Source organism: Mus caroli, chromosome 12, assembly GCF_900094665.2.
Source record: "Mus caroli chromosome 12, CAROLI_EIJ_v1.1, whole genome shotgun sequence".
Taxonomy (NCBI): Eukaryota; Metazoa; Chordata; class Mammalia; order Rodentia; family Muridae; genus Mus; species Mus caroli.
The window spans coordinates 67116349-67138139 of NC_034581.1; the positions used below are offsets into that span (position 1 = coordinate 67116349).

Consider the following 21791-nt stretch of genomic DNA (forward strand, 5'->3'; position numbering starts at 1 on the left):
AAAAAACCCACATGCTCCATGAAGTAGTTTTCTGTTGCTCTTGCTTCAAATTATCCCCAAATCATTGGCTTAACAGAGCATGTGGTCGTTGTCTTACGGTTCTGGAAGGCAGGAGTCTTACACTGGGTCTTACGTGGAAACATGGGCTGAACTGCATTCCTTCCCGGAAGGTCTGGAAAGGCGCAAGCCTGTGTGCTTTCTAGCTTCCAAGGCTGTCTTGGCTCCTGGCTCTCAGCCAGCTCCTCCCACTTCTGTCCTCATAGCTCCTCCTCCCGGCTCTGACCCTTCTGTCTCCCTCTTTTTAGATAATCCAGAATAATCTCCCTACTTCCAAGTCCTCACTTCCATCACACCTGCAAACTCCTTTGCCATGTAAGGTAAGGTTCTCATAAGTGTAGCAACCAGGCTAGGAGACATCTTTAGGGGAAGATGCTCCGACCACACTACATATGAGGTCTCATAGAGGCACTTATAAGAACTATGGCTTCGTTAAAATGTATAAGTTCTATTATTGTTTACTTGTGTATTTTCTCGAAAATTCCTGTTTTTCATTATTCTGCTATAACAGTATAATTATTATTCAATATAATTATTCTTGCCCTTTAAATAGCCCTATATAAAAGAGTTGAACTATCTACTTTTGTTACATAAGCAAGCATCTTATTTAAAATTATTTTGATCCATCTATACTCTGAAAAGTGAGTAAAATGTTTGAAATCTTTGTTTTACAAAAGTGTATTTTAAGGGTCAATAATAACTTACTTTCATGGCTGGAACAAAACCGAGCCATTATTTCTTTTAGCTGTTCAGAAGAAACAAGATTAGGAGAGATTTCAGATTTCTCAACTGAGATTTCTTTATTTGGGTCACTGAGGTTGTTTCTTTTCTAAAGCAGAAGGGCAAACTCAGGTCAACACCTTCCCCTGACTGTGTTCAGGGTTCGGCTTTAAGAGAGAAGTCGACCACATACCATGTTAGTGACAGAAATAAACTCCCATAAATGAACTGTTGGGCAGCCTGGGGCTACACAGCATTAGTTAGAGAACCCTGGGGCCCACTGACAGCTACATTCTTGGTGATGCTTGCTGAAGTCAAGTTGGTTACTTTAGACAAAGAACAAAGTGGAACCATGTGTTCAGAATGCGTATCTTTAACAAGCTCATGGCCCTAAGGAAAACAGAACATTCATGCAGAAGGCAGGTCAGCTTCCAGCACCCACGTGGTGGCTTACATAGACTATACTTCATTCTGGAGGGTTCCACACTCTTGTCTGATCTCCAACCTCTGGTGGTACTGAGCATGCGTGTGATACACACACATACATGCAGACAGGCAAGACATTTGCACATACAAAGTAAAAAAAAAAAAAGGATTTGAAGAAAGGAAAAGAATCATTACAAAGAAGACATCTTCTCATCTTCATGGTTCTGTCCTTCCTGCTAAGAGCTTTCAGAAATAAAGTGGACCACTAAGCTCTGGCTTCTAGTGACCAGTACAACGCAGTCTGAAAAAGCAAACCACAAGGCTGAGGGACGTCAACCCTGGGCCTGCAGGACTCTGCTCTGTCCATATTTCAGAAGTACCAACCCCGAGCTTAGGCAAGCATGTGAAAATGCTCCTTAAGGTTTATTGTGCCGTGGGGCTTGTGATAAGAACTAAACCTATTTATTTTCATTTCAGAGGTAAGATGTTCTTAACTGTTTTTATTTTATTGTGTAGTTCGTTCCTGTTACCAACTCTACGGATGGTGGGTCATTCTGCCACGTTAAAGCCTCTCCCATTAAAATAACAAATGTTCTTCTGCCTGCCGGATTTAGCCGTTTCTTGGGACCTGACTTCACCTTAACTCCTGAAGTTGAAGGTATTTTTACAAAGAGTTTCAGAGAGAATGAAAAAACGAACAAGCAGCAGCAATAAAAAACAAAGAAAAAAAAAACCCTCATTTAAAACAGCCATCTCATTTGACGTCTAACCTTACTTCAAAGTGTATGGTTTAGTTTGCGTCTTAGCATTGTACATTTTGTCAGGTTGTCTGTGGTCGTGCTGATTTCAAAACTGTATTTTTTTTTTAATTTATTGAATCACTTATGGGTTGTGACTGACCTACTCTCAGTGTAAACACGAATTTCCTGACTTCTTTCAAAGATTTTTTCACGCTTTCTGCATGACATCATGAACAACTCCCAAGACGAGTTCAGTGGTGAATTCTGCTAAAAGTAGAAATCAGAAAACTTAAAATATAACTGAATCTTGTAGTCACATAGAGTATCTTCGAAAGAGACTATTCGGTTCCCTCAGCATGATTAATAAACTTGTGAAGCTAGCCTGAGGGAGGAGTCAAAGAATAGGACAAAGAATACTATTCAAAGAATAGAACATAGAAAGTATCTCGTTTAGTATATTCATTTTAATTAGCATTGAGACGACACCTACTCCCTAATTCCAGACCCTTGCTTGCTCTGCTTTGGAACAGCTGGGGATGGTATTCCGGCTTGAGAGAAAATCCTGCCCACTCATTTTAACGTCCTCCTTGTTCTAAATCACCACAATAGTTATAAAATAGTCCCAGAGCCTGTGAAGAGTAGGAGGTTATTATTTGTGTAGATGCACAGAGAAAAGCCTCTTCAAAGAAACCAGGCATGATTGAGATGGCTCAATGGCTGAAAGTACTGGATGCCAAGCCTGAGGACCTGAGTTCATCACCAGGACCCACATGATGGAGGGAGAAACCATGCCTGATCATTGTTCTCTGGCCACCACACACTCAATGTGGACTGTACCACCTATACCCCTACCTCCCCCAACCACCGTAGCCATCCTACACACACACACACACACACACACACACACACATAACAAATAGACTCAGCATCATTTATCAATGTGGTATTTATCTTTGTTCTCACGTTTCTAATCATAGTGAGGATTATTATGTCTTTGTTCAAAAGCTTCAACTATACACACAATTGGATCTGTCAAATTGGTCTCAGTCTCCTGGAGAGAAATATGCTGTCTTTGGGGTGTTGGCATGGTCTTCCTCCTTCTCTCCCCACCATTCTGTTCCTCTGAGTCCAGCTCTGCTCTCGTCTCTGTAACTTTCTTCTCATGTGTATCTTTCTTCAAGATTTGTCAGCAGCTCTTTAGCTTTTCTGAAGAAAAAAAAAATCCTTACTTTGCTATTCTCTGATTCCACTGCTCTAATTTTAGTTTGAAAAGTATGGTCTTGTGTGTATTCCTATCCAGCACATGGCTCTGGGCATCTACATTTTTATGAACACCTACAAAGAACCAAATTGATTAGTTTGCAAAAATGTAAGCCATACGAAGAATTGGCAATATATGGCAATGTTATGAGTTGTTGCTGTTGTCTTTCTTTGTGGGGGAGCATCTTTGGTTTTTGAAGCAGTGTCTAGTTACATACCTCCAATTATCCTGGAATTCACTCTGTGTCAGGCTGGCCTTGAACTCACAGAGATCTAGCTATCTGCTTCTTCCTCCCAAGTGCTAGGATCAAAGGCATGCACACTGTACCTAGCTTGTGTATGTTTTTGAAGCAGCCTCTTGCTGTGGCCCCCAACCTCTCCACCCTCCTGGCTAGCTGTATCTCCATTCCCAACCTAATTTTATATTTTTATTTGAAATTTGGAATTGATATTGTAAATCCCCTATAGCAGGCATTGAGCTTAAGGGCAACTTAAATTTACTACAGAATGCTCATTATTATTTTATAAGTTATAACTATCTGAATTCCTAATTTCAGACAAAAATAGCCAAGAATAGAGGGATTCTGAACAGCAATCCTCAGAGGATCCATACAGAAATCACTTTTCAGCGACAGCTTGAAGGGATAATCTCTCTCTTCTCTTATCACGTTAGACCATTACGTCTCCAGCTGTACAAATGCACCAGGTCCATCAAGATGAAGAAAGGCACAGCTGTCTGCATGCCGTTAACATTCTTCTCCACTTAAAAACTCTCCAGATCTGCTAACGATGTATAAAAAGAGTGACTTTTTATACTGCCACAGCTGACTTTGCTTTCCAGAAAAAGGTCTTACCATAGGACCTTCTTTCCCACATGTAGGAAATCTTTGTCAAACCTCATAGATTTGTATAATAATTCTAAAAGTTTAATATGACAAAGTTAAACTGTGTTCTACAAGTAGGAAGTACTCACTAGTGAGAAAAGGCACTATTCTCACTAGTGGGAATAACGACAGAGCAGCCCTGTGTGCTTTCTCCCAACCCGCTGCACTCATGCAACCGGTCATATGGCTAAACTGCTGCACTCATGCTGTGTGTCATGTGGCTCACCCGCTGCACTTATGCAGCCCGTCATGCAGCTCACTTGTATTCAACAGCAAATAAACTCAACACTGATATTGTGAAGGCAGAGACATCTGTAAGCATTCCAAGTTTTCTTTAAAATTTCCTCTTACCTTGCCTCCAACGTTGTTCCCTCCCCAAGCCCAACTCAACCCCAAGTTTTTTATTAACCATGACAAGAACTATTTTATTAACAATGGAAAATGTCACAGTGTTAAAAATGTTTTAGTCGTGATGTTAAATACCAAAACAGCTGAACCATTTACATTGGGTAGAAATGCGTCTGTTATTCACACTCTGCTCCTAGGAAATGATGCTATGACAAAGACACTTAAGCATCTTAGCTTTCCAAAAGCTGCAACAGCAATTAGTAGCAAATAAAATGTTTATTGGATAAGTTTTAGACAATTAGTTGTCCTCCAGATGTGATTTAGCCAAGTACCCAATGGAACATATTCCCTATCTGCATTTATCACTCATTAGAGGAAAGTAATTCTTGTCATAGGTGAATATGTATATATTTGTTGTAATAAATTCAAATCAGCTAATGGACTCTATAACCCTTTGGGAAAGTAAAAATCTCTAGGTAAAATACTTGAAATATAAACTGATTGCTGATTTATGCTCTAATAGAAACTGGATGTGTACACAAACCTGAAAACTTCAAAGCTACATTTTACATTTGTAAAATATAATCTATAATATGTTCATTTAAATGGCTCTTTCTATACACACAAAGAGAGGAGAAAATGACACTATATTTTTCACACCCAAAACCACCATTATTTCTGGCTAGAATCTAAGTGTGTTATATGTGGCATATATTCCCATGTGAAATATACATAAATGAATAAGCATGCACATAATTTTCAAATGAGATTCAGTAGCACTCAGAATTCAAGATGTCTCAGACTCGGCTATTTAGTAATTGCTCATGAGTCTGAGAACGACCAGGAGAACCCAAACCATATACCATCCTGACCGGTTTTCCTACCACTTTAATTTATTCCCAATGTTGCTACAACTTCTCTTCAATGTGCTCCATTTTCTTTAGGGGAAAAAATATGCTTCCAAAGTCCTTTAAATGCAGCCTCGGCGGCTGCACTGACCCCTCTCTGTAATCAGTTGTTTTGGTGACTCTTTAGGCTGACATAATTCCTAAATGGTCATGAAATTCTTCCCTTCATGCTGTCTTTGGGGACCTTAATGCATATTCAGCACAGAAGTCATTTACCACAGTGTCTTTCCCAGTTATCCGAATCATTAAGTGGTTGTTATATGACTCATACCTACCTTGTTTCTTACAGAATTCCTGGGAGTAACTTTCTAACATCAAATCAGATGTAACTACCTAATATTAAGCGAGCAGTCATGCAGAAGCCAGCAGACAGCAGGCAGTGACATCACTAACATGGCTGAGACGCTTCGCTTCAGCTCTGTGTGAAGATGTCACCCTTGATTAATCTGACTTAATCCGTGATCTGAAATTTTATAGTTATTTTAATCATTCTCCCAGTTTCTATATTGTAACAGTCATGAACTACTTAATACATACAGACACACACACACACACACACACACACACAAGAATCTGAGAAGATAAAAGAGATAGGATGTGAAACAAATTCTAGAAATCCAAATGACGGTATCAGAAGCAGGTAGTTGTGAGAGCTCATGGCGGCCAGCCCTGTGGAGACTTTGGTTTGTTAACTAGCTGCTCATTTAGAATTACTACAGGTCATTATTAAAGGTCAAAAGTCAGCTTGAACATGTCTCTTTTAGCCTGAAACTGTAGAGTCGCATCACTACAGGCACAGCTGTTTGTAATAGGAAGTGAGACTGCTGTAACTCAGAGACTAGGAACCAGCAGACCAGCACAACCATTGCTAAAGCAAAGCCAGTCTTGCTAGTTGAGTTTTGCCACAGGTTACCTTTTAGGGCTGTTCTTTGCAGTGGGAGAAAAGAAGCCAGGACAACCATCAGACTTGCTTAGTGACCAATGCAAAAAGTGGGCATCAATGTGAGTTTCTAAGTGACCCAATGATGGATGGACGCTGCTGGTTCCTAGTCTGTAAACTGATGGCTAAGTGAACTGGGGCTGTGGGGCTGTGAGGCAGTGAGAGAGTGCCTGCTTAGCCTAGCATGCACAAAGCTCTGGATTCAGGCACTATCCCTGCATGAATCAGGCTTGGTGGCTCGCAGTTAACCGGGGGTAGAGGCAGGAACAGTGAGTTTGATGCCACCTGAACTAGAAGAGACCCTGTCTCAGAAATATCGAGAGCTAAGTTGTTAGTTGTATTTTGACATAAATAAGGTACATAATTCAGAAAATACCCTAAATTTTCTGAAATATAAATATTCAAATATTTATATAAATATTCAAAGCATTGGCTCCATGTTGCATATAATTTTCATACTATTCCAGAGCTCCTATATACATAAGGGGACTTTATGTGACTGTTCAAACCCTATAATCTACCTGAAAATAGTCCCAAAGGTATTTTGGAAACAATCATTTCAATACCCATGCAAGAACGTCATGCTTTTTAATGCTTTATTTAAATACAGGCTTTTGTAACTTGCATTGTGTAATTTTTTACATTTCAAACCTAATTACAGATTGATTTTCACTTCTTACTGTGTGGTTTTTATATAGCTGTTACAGTCAGGGCCTTTGTTCAGAGAACAACTGTGCAGTTCTTAAGATGTCCAGAAGGTGTCTGGGTTGTACTGCAGTTTCCACATCACAATGTCTGAAGCGTGTGCCTATTATGAAATTAGGACTCTGCTCTTTTTTTTCTTTATAAATAGAAATGAATATCAAACTTTCATAATAAACTGTCTTTTTAAAATAGTAGAACAAATAAGTGCAATGTTTTTCCTGGAGGAAAATATAAAGCAGAAAAGGATAACATTATACCACACCAATTAAACATTCTGGGATTTGTTTTTATTTCTTCTATAGATTTTTCATAAATGATATCTTCTATGTTCATTTTTTAAATTTGGGGATATTTTATAAATATTTTTAATTACATCTGAATTTCTTCTTGAATATGAAGTAATTTTAATACAGAATTTGATAGTGACACAAAGAATAATAATAAACATTAGTTTAGGCACTGTTGGGTGCTGTACAGAATACAGCAGACACAGAACTAGCCTGCAGTGGCTTTTTCATATAAATCACGCTTCTCTTACACGCAAACAGGAAGGGTGTGATTCTGAACATGATTTGGCGGGTTATCACTTTTTTTTTTTCTGCTGTGACAGCAGATGTCACTCACTGATGAAGAACAACTCCCCTGGGAGTATCAAATAGATGAAGTTCCATGTTGTTTGTGGTCAATACATTTGTCTCCATCCCATTCCTATTTAACAAAACAAGCAGAATATCATGAAGAGCAAGAGACATTTTTCTGGGAGTGATTTTAGATGCCCTCTATCCCTGGCGCACATTTTGAATGACTGACTCTACTACTTCTATCGAGATAGGCACGGCACACACTGTCTCTTTAAAGAAAGTGTGGTTTATGAAAAGGATGCTCTATAATGTCAAATCCTAGACATTTTCTACTGCAAATACATTGCTTTTTCAAATACACATGAATTAGCAATTAATAATTATGGGCTATTTAGCCAGCAGTTTGTGTCAGGTTACTATATAGCTAATGTACATAAAGACTTTAAACTATTTCATTTTTCTTCCAATATATTTAGCTTAGATTAAAAAGTATGATTTCTACAACACAAGTAGTATTTCATTGTTCTCAGTAATAGATGTATTTTGCATGCAGCCGATCAAATGCACTATGATTTGATTTTCAATTCCACAAACAACCGGATGTGAGAAATTCACATGTTAATCACTGAGTAGGAGCCCGCTATGCTGAACTGAAAGCAGGTGACAGCAAGCCCATCTTCTAATATCTACATATGACAATCAACTGTGGTTATAACTGCTCTGTAAGGATCTCCTCACTTACTCTGGTCCTACAGCTTTAGATTCTTCTACTGAGTTCTCTCTGATTCTGAGTATTTTGTCCACAATGTACATGATGCCTGTATGTAACATTTATACTGCATGTATATTTATAGACACTAATGACTAGCTTTAAAGTAATCCTGTGTATGCAATATGCATGTTGTTATTTGCCCAGAGCTATTATATATTATAAGAAGCATTCAATGTTTTAAGATATTAGACCTTAATTACAGCTTCAATTAAATATTACTGACATACTACGAAATAAATTATTCTTAGTTCTGTATTCATAGAGGCAGCACACATGGTTGAATTGTCTCGGTTTTTAAGGGAATCTAATCAAGTTGGTTTGTTTATGCATTAGAAGCTAATTTACTTCATCAGAATAAGTTGTCTCTGCAAAACACCTAGAGAATCTTGGAGCTCTTAACTGTTTTTTTGTTCATCTTTCTAATCCTTTTTCATTATTAAGATATTTGTGCAGAAAACTGATACTAAATTGCTGTTTAAGGTCACAGCTGCTTTTTAGAACTAGATCAGCCAGGAACACATTGTTATTTTACTAAAAGCAGTCTGTTTCTACATATTTTTGCCTTTAAAAAATATCAATTATACCATATAACACTAATCTTTTAATTTTAATTTAACTTATTTATTCAAAAGGCACCTTTCAGATTCAATGCATGCACTTTATCTTAAAAATTTGCTTTTGTAATGACATTTGCTTATATCTAATTAATGATTTAATAGAAGACACTAGAACATTAGAACATGCCTTCTTTTCTGGTCAGGCTGTGACCAAGACCATTTCTATGGTCCCTGAGTCAGAAGTGCATCAGGATAACACATTTTGGGACATTTTAAAATGAATTACATTTTCACAAGTATTAAAAATGTATGATTTTACAGTTGTGTAAATGCAAACTCATAATTGTACATTTTTATAGTTTGTAATTTTATGATTCTAATTAATTTATAAATGTATTAAAATATTTCTTACCAGTAGTTTTTTTAAAGTGATCTTACTATTGTGTAAATCATAAATACAACAGCTGTATACTTTATTTTTAAAAAATAAAGTTGGTAACATTTAAACACTCTAGCTCATATTCACTGCCTGTGTGCCTTACGACTTCCTTGCCATAATAGGAGGGTTGGTTGTTTTGTTTTGTTTTGTTTTGTTTTGTTTTGTTTTGTTTTCCGAAACTCTTTGTGATAATTTTACTGATTTAGCTTCACTCTTTGTTCAGTCTGTATATATAGCTTGGAGTTCTCCTCTCTCTCTTCCTTTCAAAACGTTTTACAACTGTCTCTATGAGCAACCAAAAAAGACTAACCTAATGTGTGTGTGTGTGTGTGTGTGTGTGTGTGTGTGTGTGTGTGTGTAAAGTTTCCAATTATTTCTCATTTCTTCCTCTCAATTTGCCTCAGACAGGTATTTGCGAACAGTGTGGCCTGGTTTCACATAGCCTTTCACACTTTACGGAGGGCGTTGCGAGAGCTCAATCAACATTAATGGTGCATTTCTAGTTAAGGACACAGAATAGGGAGAAGTCAATTTGAGATCCCAGATGAAGGAGTGTTTTCAGAAAGAATGCGCACAAATGGGTTGAGCACACAGAAAGCAGAGTGAGCTGCCCTGCGCAGAGCACTCAGGCAAGCCCGACACAATGGGAGACTGAAGCACTGCAGAGCTTTGTGAGCGACACACAATTGGAGCAATGGACTTGCTCCAGCCATCTATGTCGAACTGTTAAAAGATAGGCAAAAAGCAGAGCAAGCCGGAATTCTATAGCGAGTGCTGAGGAACAGCAAATGGAGGGCTACATCTAAAAAGAATGAATGCAGTCATTCAGGACGAAGTCAAACGGGCACATTTCCCTAGTTAGTTTACCTTGGAAGGGCACTTTAGGTATTGAGCCATTAGAAACAACAGAACGTATTTAAACTGCCACCATTAGAATTTTGAAAGAACATAGTCTACACCTGGCATTTTGTAAACATATCTATATGCATTTATGTGGATACATAAAAACAACTGTCTAATATAATTAGAGTAAATTCTCACAACCTTATGCCCATCATAGCTACGGTGAACTTGTTCCACTCAAAAAGATGGTCATCTCTATCAATGGCAAAGCTGCAAGGGTACAGTTATACAAACTTGAAACTAGATACCACGCAGTGCATACAGAACATGGAAGTATTAATAGCAAATGGTTTTCATTAGTTGAAAAAAGTTGTATATTTTTAAAAATATCCCTTAAATGTATTAATATGCTTTATGGCTTTAATAAATTTAATACCACTATAAAGGGGTGTGAAGGGATAATAAATTCTATAATTTGAAGCTGTTAAATACATGAAAAAGATGAATCATAATCTTAATCTATCCATCACTAGCAACTTGGAAACATAATTATACTAAGAATTAGCTATTTACCAATTAGTGGTTTGGGCTGAAAGAGAAAACCCACTTTATATGCATATTAGATAGCTTCCTCTGCAGAAAGAGTGAAAAATGAGCTTTGAGACTGAGAGCTTGAGGAGCCGAGTGACAAGCTCAAGATTACGTTGTTCATTAATTAATTAGGTTGCCAGTGCCTTTCACGCTGTCCCAGAAACACTGCTTACTGCACGAGCGAGCCGAGCGCTTCTGGCCCTGACAGCACTGGCTGCCATCAGGCAGAACTGGACCTGTCTCTGCCCCCACGCGTTCTAACCTGTCTGCATTGAAAGCCCCGGGAAAATGACTAAACTTAGGCCACCTACCAAACCCTTTACAGTGCTTAAGAAGAGCATCTGAACCTTCCAACTTCCCTAACGGCATGGAGCTTGCCTTCCCACTACGGTCCTGCTGGTAGCAAGTTTCATAAAGAACGGAATTTAAATGTTAGGAAGACAGCTGTGCAGTCCACCAAGTGGCATAAATGCTACAGTGGCTGGGACAGGAGCAGTAGAGATCTGTCAGTCTGAATAAAGACTCCAGTTCATTATTAAAGTAAGCAAACCCTGGTTCCGTAAACAGCTAAACTCTTCTGTTGTGTCTTATTTCTCCAGACTTATTCTTCAGACTTTTTCTTTGAAAGTCTACCCCTGTTCTGTGAGTCATCTCTGGGATTGCCAGTCACGCAGCCTACAGTTGGGATGTGGACTTAAGGAGTGATTTCTTTAGTTTAGTTTATCTCCCACAATTGATAAGTGGGAGGGTGTGACACAGGCCTCTGGCGGCCACTAGCCTGCCAGTGGAAGAGCCTTCGAAGGGTAAGGCAATGAAAACAAGGTGATATTATTGACTAATATTTGAGTCTCCAGATGATGTCTCAAGATCCGTCCTCTGACTTCCCAGTGAGACAGCCAGTATGTTCCCTTGGGGCGATAAAATTGCTGTCATTTGCAACCAACAAGTGATTCCGAACCTCAGTCTAAGGTAAGAAGGGTGGTATCGCTTTTATTCTGAATAATTTATAAATTTATTCTGAGTAAATTATAGTGATTTAGAGAATATTGATTATGAAGAGTGTAAGATAAATTTATAAAATATGTTACTCTTAAGAGCAAAGAAAATACAACCACTCTTAGGGTTAAAAGGATGAGAAAAGAAACTTATGAGAATATAAAAATAACATCCCCAAAACAGACCCAGAGGCACAAGAACCATACACGAGTTTTATGTTTAATAAAATAACTTTATGGTAAGGAAAGCAAGAACTGAATGTTTCGTGTGATATTTTTACATGGCATAGAGTCTAAACAACACTGTAGTGTAAATCAAAGGCCTGGGATGGACAGGCCTGTTGTTATGAATTTATACAATCTTTACTTCTCTGGACCTCCAGTTTCCCACATTTCATGAAAGCGTCTTTATGTCTACAGAGTTGTGAGTGAGCACTCAAAACAAAGCTCACTGCAATCTCACAGCCGCACTTCTTACCACTACCTGCTGACACTTCTGCTCTCTGCTCCCACCTAGGGGCCAAGGAAAAGAAAGGCGCAGAAAAGACTCAAGGAATACAGATTTTTAAATCACAAGTTTCACTTTAAAATAGAATATAACTTGGTGACATTTAAGATTCTTTATCAAGCTGCTCTATGGATTCAATTTTTAATTGTACTGTACTTTTATTGTATAAGCTAGACCCCTTTTTTATTTCTAACACAGAAAAAGACATCCTACCCCCTTATTCCTTTCTAAAACTGTTGCAATAAAATATATAGAGCAATTATTTATTTGTTTGTTTGTTTATTAGATTTATTTATTTATTCTATGTATGTGAGTACAATGCAGCTGTCTTCAGACACACCAAAAGAGGGCATCAGATCCCATTACAGATGGTTGGGAGCCACCATGTGGTTGTTAGGAATTGAACTCAGGACCTCTGGAAGAGCAGTCAGTGCTCTTAACTGCTGAGCCATCTCTCCAGCCCCACTTCTTTTAGTTTTATACACATTATATATAATTTACGTGTTATTTAATGATGTATGTATGTATGTGTATTTTGAGATAGGATCTCAAGTAGCCTAGGCTGACCTCCAAGTCCTTAGGCAGAGGATGACCTAAATCTCTGCTCCAGGCACCTCTATTTCCTGAGTACTAGGATTACAAGTCAATGTATGCTACTGTGTCTGGTTTATAGAACCCAGGTCCTCTTGAGTGCAAAGTACGCACTCGGTCAACCAAGCTGCACCTCTCGTCCCATCTTAGCCACTTTGTTTGTGTAGATTGTGGTGAGAAAGACATGCAGTTTACCATTTTAAACTATACTAATGTGCAGTTCATTTTCAGCCATCATCATCATCATTCATCTTTAAAGTCATTTTATCTTGAAAACTTCAAAACCTTGTTCTTCCCATTAAATAGCCTCCCTGTCCTCTATCCAAGGTATCTGTTGTTTTGCTATTGTCTTTATGGCTCTGACTACTATAGGTAACTCATATTTGTATAATTATGCCAGTATGATAAATTGTGAGTGGAGTATTTCCCAGACATTCCTTTAGGCTTATTCATGTTGTAGTATGTGTCACAATTGTCTACCCACTTAAAGATGACTAAGAATCCACTGTGTGTATACACCACACTTGGTTTAACAACTCCTTCACCTTTGTGCTATTTTAAGTGACCTTTCTATGAACGTATGTGAACATATGTGTACAAGCATCCACTTGAATCCTTCTTTTCACTTCTGCTGGGTACGAGATCATATGGTAGTTCTAATTTTTTTTTAAAGAGCCACCATACTTTCCGCAGCGGCTATACCAGTTTACGTTCCCACGGCAACACGCAAAAAGACTGCTATACATTAGAATAGCTTGCTCTATCAAAATAAGATGTGATGCTTAGAAAACAGACATAAAATGTGTTCAAAGTAGCATCAAGACAGCATCACGACATTAACAAAACTGTCAGTTAAATTTCTCCAAATTTTCTCATTTGCATATTTTTTCAGAATTAGAATACTTCGTTCAACTTTTATGTTGTGTATGTTTTCCGTATGTGTGTGTGTGTTTTCCATGATATTACAAAGACAGTATAATCATCTTTTGTGTGTGAGTGTGACAGGGTCTGAGTGTATCTCTGGATGGTCTGGAACTAGCTGTGTAGACTAGACTGGCCTCAGACTCTCAGACATCAACCTGCTTCTGCCTCGCAAATGCTGGGATGAAAGGAGTTAATACCCACCTGGCCATAGTTATAATTTTAATCTGTGTGTTATGTTCAACCAAGAAAAATACTGTAATTTTCTCAACCACAAAAGCATGCATTATTTAAGTTGCTAAAATTTTTCTAGCCTTATAAATATATAATAAACGTATTTATGGGTAACTACTTTTTAATAATTCCCATAAGAAAATATTAATCAGTTAAAAGATGTATTCTGACAGCTGCTAATATTGGATTTGTTTCCAAAGTTGTTTCATAGATTTTGTATAATTCCCTCCTTTCTAAATGAGGAGCCCATGGCAGGAGGTTCTGTAATTTTTCTGTGAACCATTATGCCTCTAACCAATTATTTATCACCTAATAAACACAAAATAAGTGGGTGCGCGGAGAACTTCCCAGGCTGTGAACATCAGGTCAGTTCAGTCTGTTTAGATTCAGCGCTGCTAAGCAAGTGAGGCAGGGCAGGCAATGTCCACACAGCTCAAGTGCAACCACTGCTAAGGTTTTCTTTGTTGTTGTTGAAAAGAATTTTCATACAGTATGTTCTGATCAAAGTTTCTCCTTTCCCAACTCCTCTCAGATGCTCCCCACACTCCACCCATCCAACTCCACCTCTCTCTCTCTCTCTCTCTCTCTCTCTCTCTCTGTGTCCCTTTGTCTCTCTGTCTCTCTCTGTCTATCAAACAAGCACATCTTTGAATATCCACAATTTAAGAAAAGGGGAAAAAAAGTACAAAAAAGCACAGACAGACATAGACACAAAAACATAGACACACACTCACACACATACACACTCACCCAGATATACGTACACACACACACTTACATACACATGCTCACACACACATATAAACACATATAAACACACATACAAGCACACTCACATACACATGCACACATACACACACACATACACATACATAAAAACACAAAAGTGCTAAGTTTTTCTTCACTCACTTTGTTCGTTTCCTTTTCTTTCTTGTAATTTGTGTCATTGCATCACACCCTGTTTTAAGTTACACGGATCTGTCAAACTGTTTAGCACAGACTTTTGCACGTAATAGGCATCAGTTGGGTCAAATTTATTCATGTTTATTTTTATTGACTGGGAATGTTTTTTAAATCACGATTAAAAAGTACATTATCTACACATTAACACATGACAAGGATTCCCTCTTTTATGTTAAAATGTGGAATAAAATTAGCAAATAAAGAGGGACTCTTATAAAACTGTCCTGAGAGCCAATGTAGTTTTCAATTCTACCCAAATTGTAAATGATAATAGACATGTTACAAGAACTGTCAAACTCTTCCCAAAGCAATCTCCGAGGCTAATCACACAGACAATCACCCTTTTCATTTCTATAGTAATAACAAAAATTTAAGCAATATCTCTTGATTGAAGTTGTCTTGAAAATTGCTGAGTTTGAGACCTTATTTTAAAATGCAACAAGCCTGAAATGTTAAATGCAATTTGCCATGCAGCCTAGAGAAAGGACTGAAGTGTTTGCTACGTTTTTCCCTAATTGTTTGTGATTGCTGGCTGAGTAGGCTCGGCACTCCATCTTCAGAACCATTTCTCAGGGCCTTATCAGTGTTGACCACCAGGTTTAATCAAAAGGAGGCTAAAAATAAAATAACTTCATCTTTACCAGAGATAAACCTTCACAATGCCAGCTCTAACATTTTTATTTAAGTGACCTTAAAGAAAAAGCTTTCAGTGGGTAAAGAATTCTTAATGAAGTCTTGTTGATTAAGGTGGCATATTACCCCATGTTAATTCTGACACAAATCGCTGTATCAGAGTTAGCAGTTATAAATGAATCGTGTTTTGTTGGTTTTGGTCTGTAGGGCAATAAATAAAGCTCACTGTAATATTTAATTATGTTATTTAGAAAGTTTATGCAATTAAGAAAGATAACTTCTATTAAAAATTGTATACATTTGCCTTTATTCCTACCCATACATATGATCAATTTCACACAAAAGTCAGAGCGGACACAGTTATCTGGAAATTCAGTGCTGCTGTGTTTGTTGCCCGTTCTCTTCCCATCACTGAACGTCACTCGAGAGCATCTCGAGAATTTGAGTGACACATGTCAAATTATCAAGTCTGCCATAGACAGTAAATTATAATTCAGACATTAGCACTGACCAAATATATTTTCCTTTTCTCTATGAAAATCAAATACTTCTTCTACAGTTAAGAACAACATTTTTCTAAAGTTTTCATCATTTTAATATTGAATAAATTACGCATGCTCATGTATTTAACAGTGACTCCCCCACTCCCCAAATCAGTTACTTTGTTCATGTCTGATAAGAGGTGAGGGAAACACTGGTCTAGTAAGTGAAGATTATGTAGAGAGGATGAAGTATTCCAAGGTGCTGTCAATAGGGATGCTTTTGTGTGTGAAGAAGGAGCCATTTTCCCCAGGAGGAGGCAGCGGTGGGTAGGGAACAGGTGACCAGTCAAGAGGGAGAACTGTGCTGAGATTACTGTTTTAAAGCAGTTGGCCAGCGTGCACTCCCTCCAACATGACATGCAGGCCAGCGGAAGAAAAGCAGGTGCCATGGCGACCCATCACCACTTCCTCCAGTCAAGGGTGACTGGGCAAGCCGCGAGTGAGCGGTTAGGTGCCTGCAGAACCACGGTGACAAGGTGACAAGGTCTGCGTCTGCAGTGCTGCCGTAGGTAAGCTGGAGACATCACCAACAGGGTCAACAGTGTCTTAGAGTCCTTGTGTCGGGGGTTAGGAAGGAAATCACTGGAGACAACGGAGTCATTTATGCACTGGAGAACCTTGCCACAATTTCAAGCCTCCAACACTTTAAATTTTGTTGCAGCAAAGCTAAATTTCAAAAGCAGATCCTCTGACCTACAACTTGTATTTTATGTATAAAACTTGCTAACCAAGCTGAAGAGATGGCTCTGCAGTTAAGTGTACCGACTGCTCTTACAGAGGTCCTGAGTTCAATTCCCAGCAACCACATGGTAGCTCACAACCATCTGTAATGGTGTAATCTGATGCCCTCTTCTGGTGTGTCTGAAAACAACTACAATGTACTCATATACATAAGATAAAATGAATAAATCTTTTTTTTTTTTTAAGATGTTCCCGGGCCATGGTGGCTCACACCTTTAACCTCAGAACTTGGGAGGCAGAGGCAGGCAGATTTCTGAGTTCGAGGCCAGCCTGGTCTACAAAGTGAGTGCCAGGACAGCCAGGGCTACACAGAGAAACCCTGTCTCAAAAAAAACCAACCCCCCCCAAAAAAAGATGTAAAAAATAATTTGTTAAGCATGGTTTTACTCCCTTTAAATAATAGGAACAACCTCTAATTTTTAATGTCTGTATTATCCTGAAGACAGCATCACCATAGAAATTATAAAAAGAAATTTAAACCAATGTGAGCTTTTTTAAGCAAGTGAAGATAGGTCTTAATGAAAAAGAAAGATAATGTTTACAGGATTATAATGGCTAGCACATTTATAATCAGAATTTAGAAGGCAGATACCAGTGAAAAGTTAGCAACTTGAAGTTACTGTAGTTCTAACTTTAGAAACTGTTACAAATGACAGGCACCGTATTCTTGGTATCCCTGTCAACAGACGTTGCTGGTGCCCAATCTTGATCTCTGATACTGGGGTGAAGACTGAAGTCTGCATAACCAACTCTCAGTTGTAGATGACAAAACAAAGGGGCATCTCTTTGTAATTCACATGTAACTTAATTGTATAGCCATAAAGTACAAATATATAGATAGTTACAGAAGTCATATGCTATTAAAATGTGAACTTCCAGTAAAATTACCTTTTGTTAATTTTTAAATTAACTTTTAATTTATTTAAAATAAAAATTAGATTAATTTTTAAAAATTAAATGTACCCTAATTTAATGAAACAACACTGGACAGGCATGGTATCATACAACTTTAAGTTCCAGAATGCAGGAGGAAGAGGCAGATGGGTCTCTGTGACTTCCAGGACAGCCAGAGCTACAGAGTGAGACACTCTTAAATGAATAAGTAAATAAATAACTTCTTTCAGTCTTCTGAAATAGTTATGTCTTCTCTTTCTGAGCAAATTTCAATTCCTAGTAAAATTGTTCCAAAATAATAAATACCTTAAACACTAGCCTAGATGCATGGCTCACATCTGTAACCTGAGCATCTGGGCGGAGGACACAGGCAGACTACTAAAAGCACAAAACCAGTGCAACCAAACCTTAGTCTGTCGGAAAAGTAAGAATAGCACCGCCAACAAAAAGCCTCTAAAACTTAAAATTTTCATGTATGAAGTTATGGATGGCAAATGACAGTGAAATGTACAAGCTATCCAAGAAATTCTTGACTGCTTTTTAAAATAAGTCTTGGCTGGTCTAAAACTCTCTTTATAGACCTGTCTGGCTTCAAAGTCATAGAGGTCTGCCTGCCACAACCTCCTGGGTGCTGGGAATAAAGCCATGCACCACCAGGCCTGGGAACAACGTTTAATTCATGATAACAAAATCAGAAGACTATATTTTTAACCCTTTAACACACTCTATCATGAATTACTGTAAATTTTTTAGAACTTTATATCTCTCAAGAAAGCTTAAACCAACGAGGTCAAAGCTATGATTGTGTTTATTTGTTTATTTATTTATTTATGATTGTGTTTATTGTTTATTTCACAGTCGGGGTGGGGGGAACAATACACAGCATACATGCCTCTCAACACGATGAGAAAAAATCTAAAATTCCACCTATCACATGATCTTTTTTACAAGTATGTATATTAGATATGTAGCTCAGTGGGCAGAGTGTTTACCTAGCATGCACAGCGCCCTGGGCTTAATCCCCAGCACCCATTAAGTGGGCATGGTGGGGTATGTCTGTCTGCACACAGGAGGTGGGGTATGTCTGTCTGCACACAGGAGGCAGAGCAGAGAATAAGTCTGAAGTCATCATTAGCCACACAGTGAGTTGGGAATCAGGCTGTGTAATACATAAGAAATTGTTTCAAAAATATATAATAAGCCTATCATGATCTCTGATATCAGGAAATCAGGTAAATTTCAACGATCCAAGAGACTGTCACCTTATCTCCTATTATTTCTCTTCTTCAGTCCTCTTATTGCCACTGAGCCCAGTCATTTACCATTCTAACCAGTCGTACATCCCTGCCTGAGAAGCTCAGTTTTTCTAATGTCCTTCATGTACTTTTAAATATTTTTTTTTTGCTTTTATCCCACTATTCCTGGCACTGTAGCTATGAACTGAAACCCTACACCTCGTGGCAATGAACTGAGACATTTTCCCATCACACAAAACCTGTATCATGATCGTAGCTGTCTGAACTGGAAATTTTTGGATTCTTTGGAGACTCAGTTGTGTCATGGGATGTTTTGCTGAAGCAGACATGTGAGAAGATGTTTTGCTGAGGCAGACACTTGAGCTAATGCATGATGTTGGGAAAGAGTGTAAGTAGAACCCAACAGACAGTGAATGATTCTCTTGCATTGGTTCGCCTTGCAACGCTTCCCTGGTCTTTGCTGATCTTCACTTACTCTGACTTCATAGAGAGAAACGCCAAAGAATTTCTTGTGGCATTCTGCCTGCTTTTTGCCACTTTCTGCAGACCTGTGTGGATTAGGATCTAGCTGCTGCTACTGATTTGTGCATGGTGTCTGCCCATTGGACTGGGGTGCCACTCCTGATTCCTGTTTGATATTTTGGACTGGACTGCTGATATCCTGACAAGGAAACTTGGAATCAACCCAAAGAACTACTTCTAAACAGGTCCCTTGTCCTGTTAACCATCTTTCTCCACAACCTTGGTCGGTGGGCTATAGGGAGGTTGAAGCATTTAGGAACCCTGATTAAAGTAGGTTTTGAAAATCTAAGCCTCTAGCTGTCCACATATTTTCCTTGGCTGGTGCAGCTATTCCGTGTTTTTCATCTGCTTATTTCATATGAATCAGCAAGGTAGTGGAAAACAGATGAAATGTAAAGACAGGCAGACGCAGGCTCAATCCTAGACTTCATTTGTTTGACTTCTCTGAAACGCAGACTCCAGCATTTAAAGTTAGATTAGCCACAGATGTCTCATGGGGGTCCCCATTAAATGAAGTGCATAAGAGCACTTACCACTCACTGTATTGCCTAAGTATTGTAAGAATGAAGTATTACCTGGAGTATATCCTTCATCACATCTCCATCCTGCTAATTCTTCTTGCCTTTTATAACTGGACTGCAGCCATCCTCCATTTTCTCAAAATATTTTGTGTCCTACTTCTGCATTCCTGTAACTAGAGATGTCCTTGTTCATCTCCCAAGCTATATTTTCATAAGTCCCTTGATCATTTTATTTTATTTGACTGTTTTAGCTCCAAGAATCAGTGTGGTTACTGGTAAATAAGAACCATGGTTTTAATAATTGTTGGATGGCTACTGTATCCACAAATAATAGCTAATAGAGTTTTGTACCACATAGCAGGTATTTCAACAATAAAGACAGGTTAATACATGTTAATTCTGGCGGGTCACAATGAGTACTCCTGAGAATAAAAAGCATGTTAAAGACTATTACACACACACACACACACACACACACATCCAGAGTTCACCCTTAATAAACACTTAACGTTTTACCTGTTACCATGTTAAAATGATTTAAGATTACTTGATTTAATTCAATCTCCTTGACCCTCTGTGGTTAAATTACCTTGTTAGTTCTGTTTTATAAGACATGGAGGCCTGGGACAAAAGAAATAACTTTCAAAGCACATGAGCAACGAATGATGTTAGAGATGTCCAATCTAGGTTTCCTTAGACTTCTTGGCAGTAGCTGCACTTTCAAAGATTCTTTAAAAAAAAAAAAGATTTATTTATTTAATATATATAAGTACACTGTAGCTGTCTTCAGACACTCCAGAAGAGGGAGTCAGATCTTGTTACAGATGGTTGTGAGCCACTATGTGGTTGCTGGGATTTGAACTCAGGACCTCCAGAAGAGCAGTCGGTGCTCTTAACCACTGAGCCATCTCTCCAGCCTCTCAAAGATACTTAATGTGGTATTCAGACCCAGAGTGACGGAGTTTAGCTTCCCCAGCAAAGAGGGGTGCCTGCGGGCAGACCAGGAACACATTCTCTCATAACTTCTCAGACTGTGGAGACACTGACATCACTGACATCTGAGTCTGTCTGCCAACTGTGGCTTTCACTAGCACATCGTTGCTACCTCAGAGCGTTCTTCCATACACTTTTAGTAAACTACAATTTACATCTAGAAGTGCTTTAAAAGTCGATTTATATTTTTTGCTATCAACACAAAATTATTGCCCCATTATGTTCTGAAAACCAAAAGGCTCTCCTGGACCCTCTATTTACTATATAGAAATAAGAATATGTTAGAGAAAAAAAATAAAATTTTGGGTTAAGATCCAAATAAGGAAGTTCTCAAACTATTTGAGGCTGTCACGTATATTAAAGTGTCAGAAGGTTGTTCACACTAGGAAACACAAGGAACCTTACAACAACAGCTTGGCTTCAGGGTTCCCATGAAGGAGTCAGCTGAGATGAACTGAGGTTAGGCCTCTCAGCAGCTACCTGGACTCCCAGCTGTCAAGCTGGAATGTGTCCAGAACCGGAAATACGGATGAAGAATCAGGGTGGTGGGTGTTGAGGGTACAGGGAAGTTCTTAACAAGAATAATGGATGCTAAGCTAAGATTCCTCAACCTGAAATGAATGCTGCACTAGGAAATTATCCACTGCATTTCGGAGATAGTTGGAACATATGAACGTTTCCTTTATTAGCAGAACAGTTATCTTAG

The 21791-nt window shown here is 38.4% G+C and overlaps 1 protein-coding gene across 6 annotated transcripts in view; it reads left to right on the forward strand.

Moving 5' to 3' along the window:
• The window catches only part of Lrrc9 (leucine rich repeat containing 9), an 81511-nt gene extending 75626 nt beyond the window's left edge, over positions 1-5885 (forward strand). For 4 of the 6 annotated variants that reach the window (XM_021179300.1, XM_021179302.1, XM_021179303.1 and 1 more), the window contains exons 31-32: positions 306-377; positions 1720-1917. In XM_021179300.1, coding sequence (XP_021034959.1) covers positions 306-377; positions 1720-1917 — 270 coding nt within the window. Of the gene's footprint in view, positions 1-305; positions 378-1719; positions 1953-5632 lie in introns of those variants that run through there. The other 2 variants (XM_021179304.2, XM_021179299.1) reach the window with 2 other exon arrangements.
• Positions 5886-21791: the final 15906 nt, after the last annotated feature.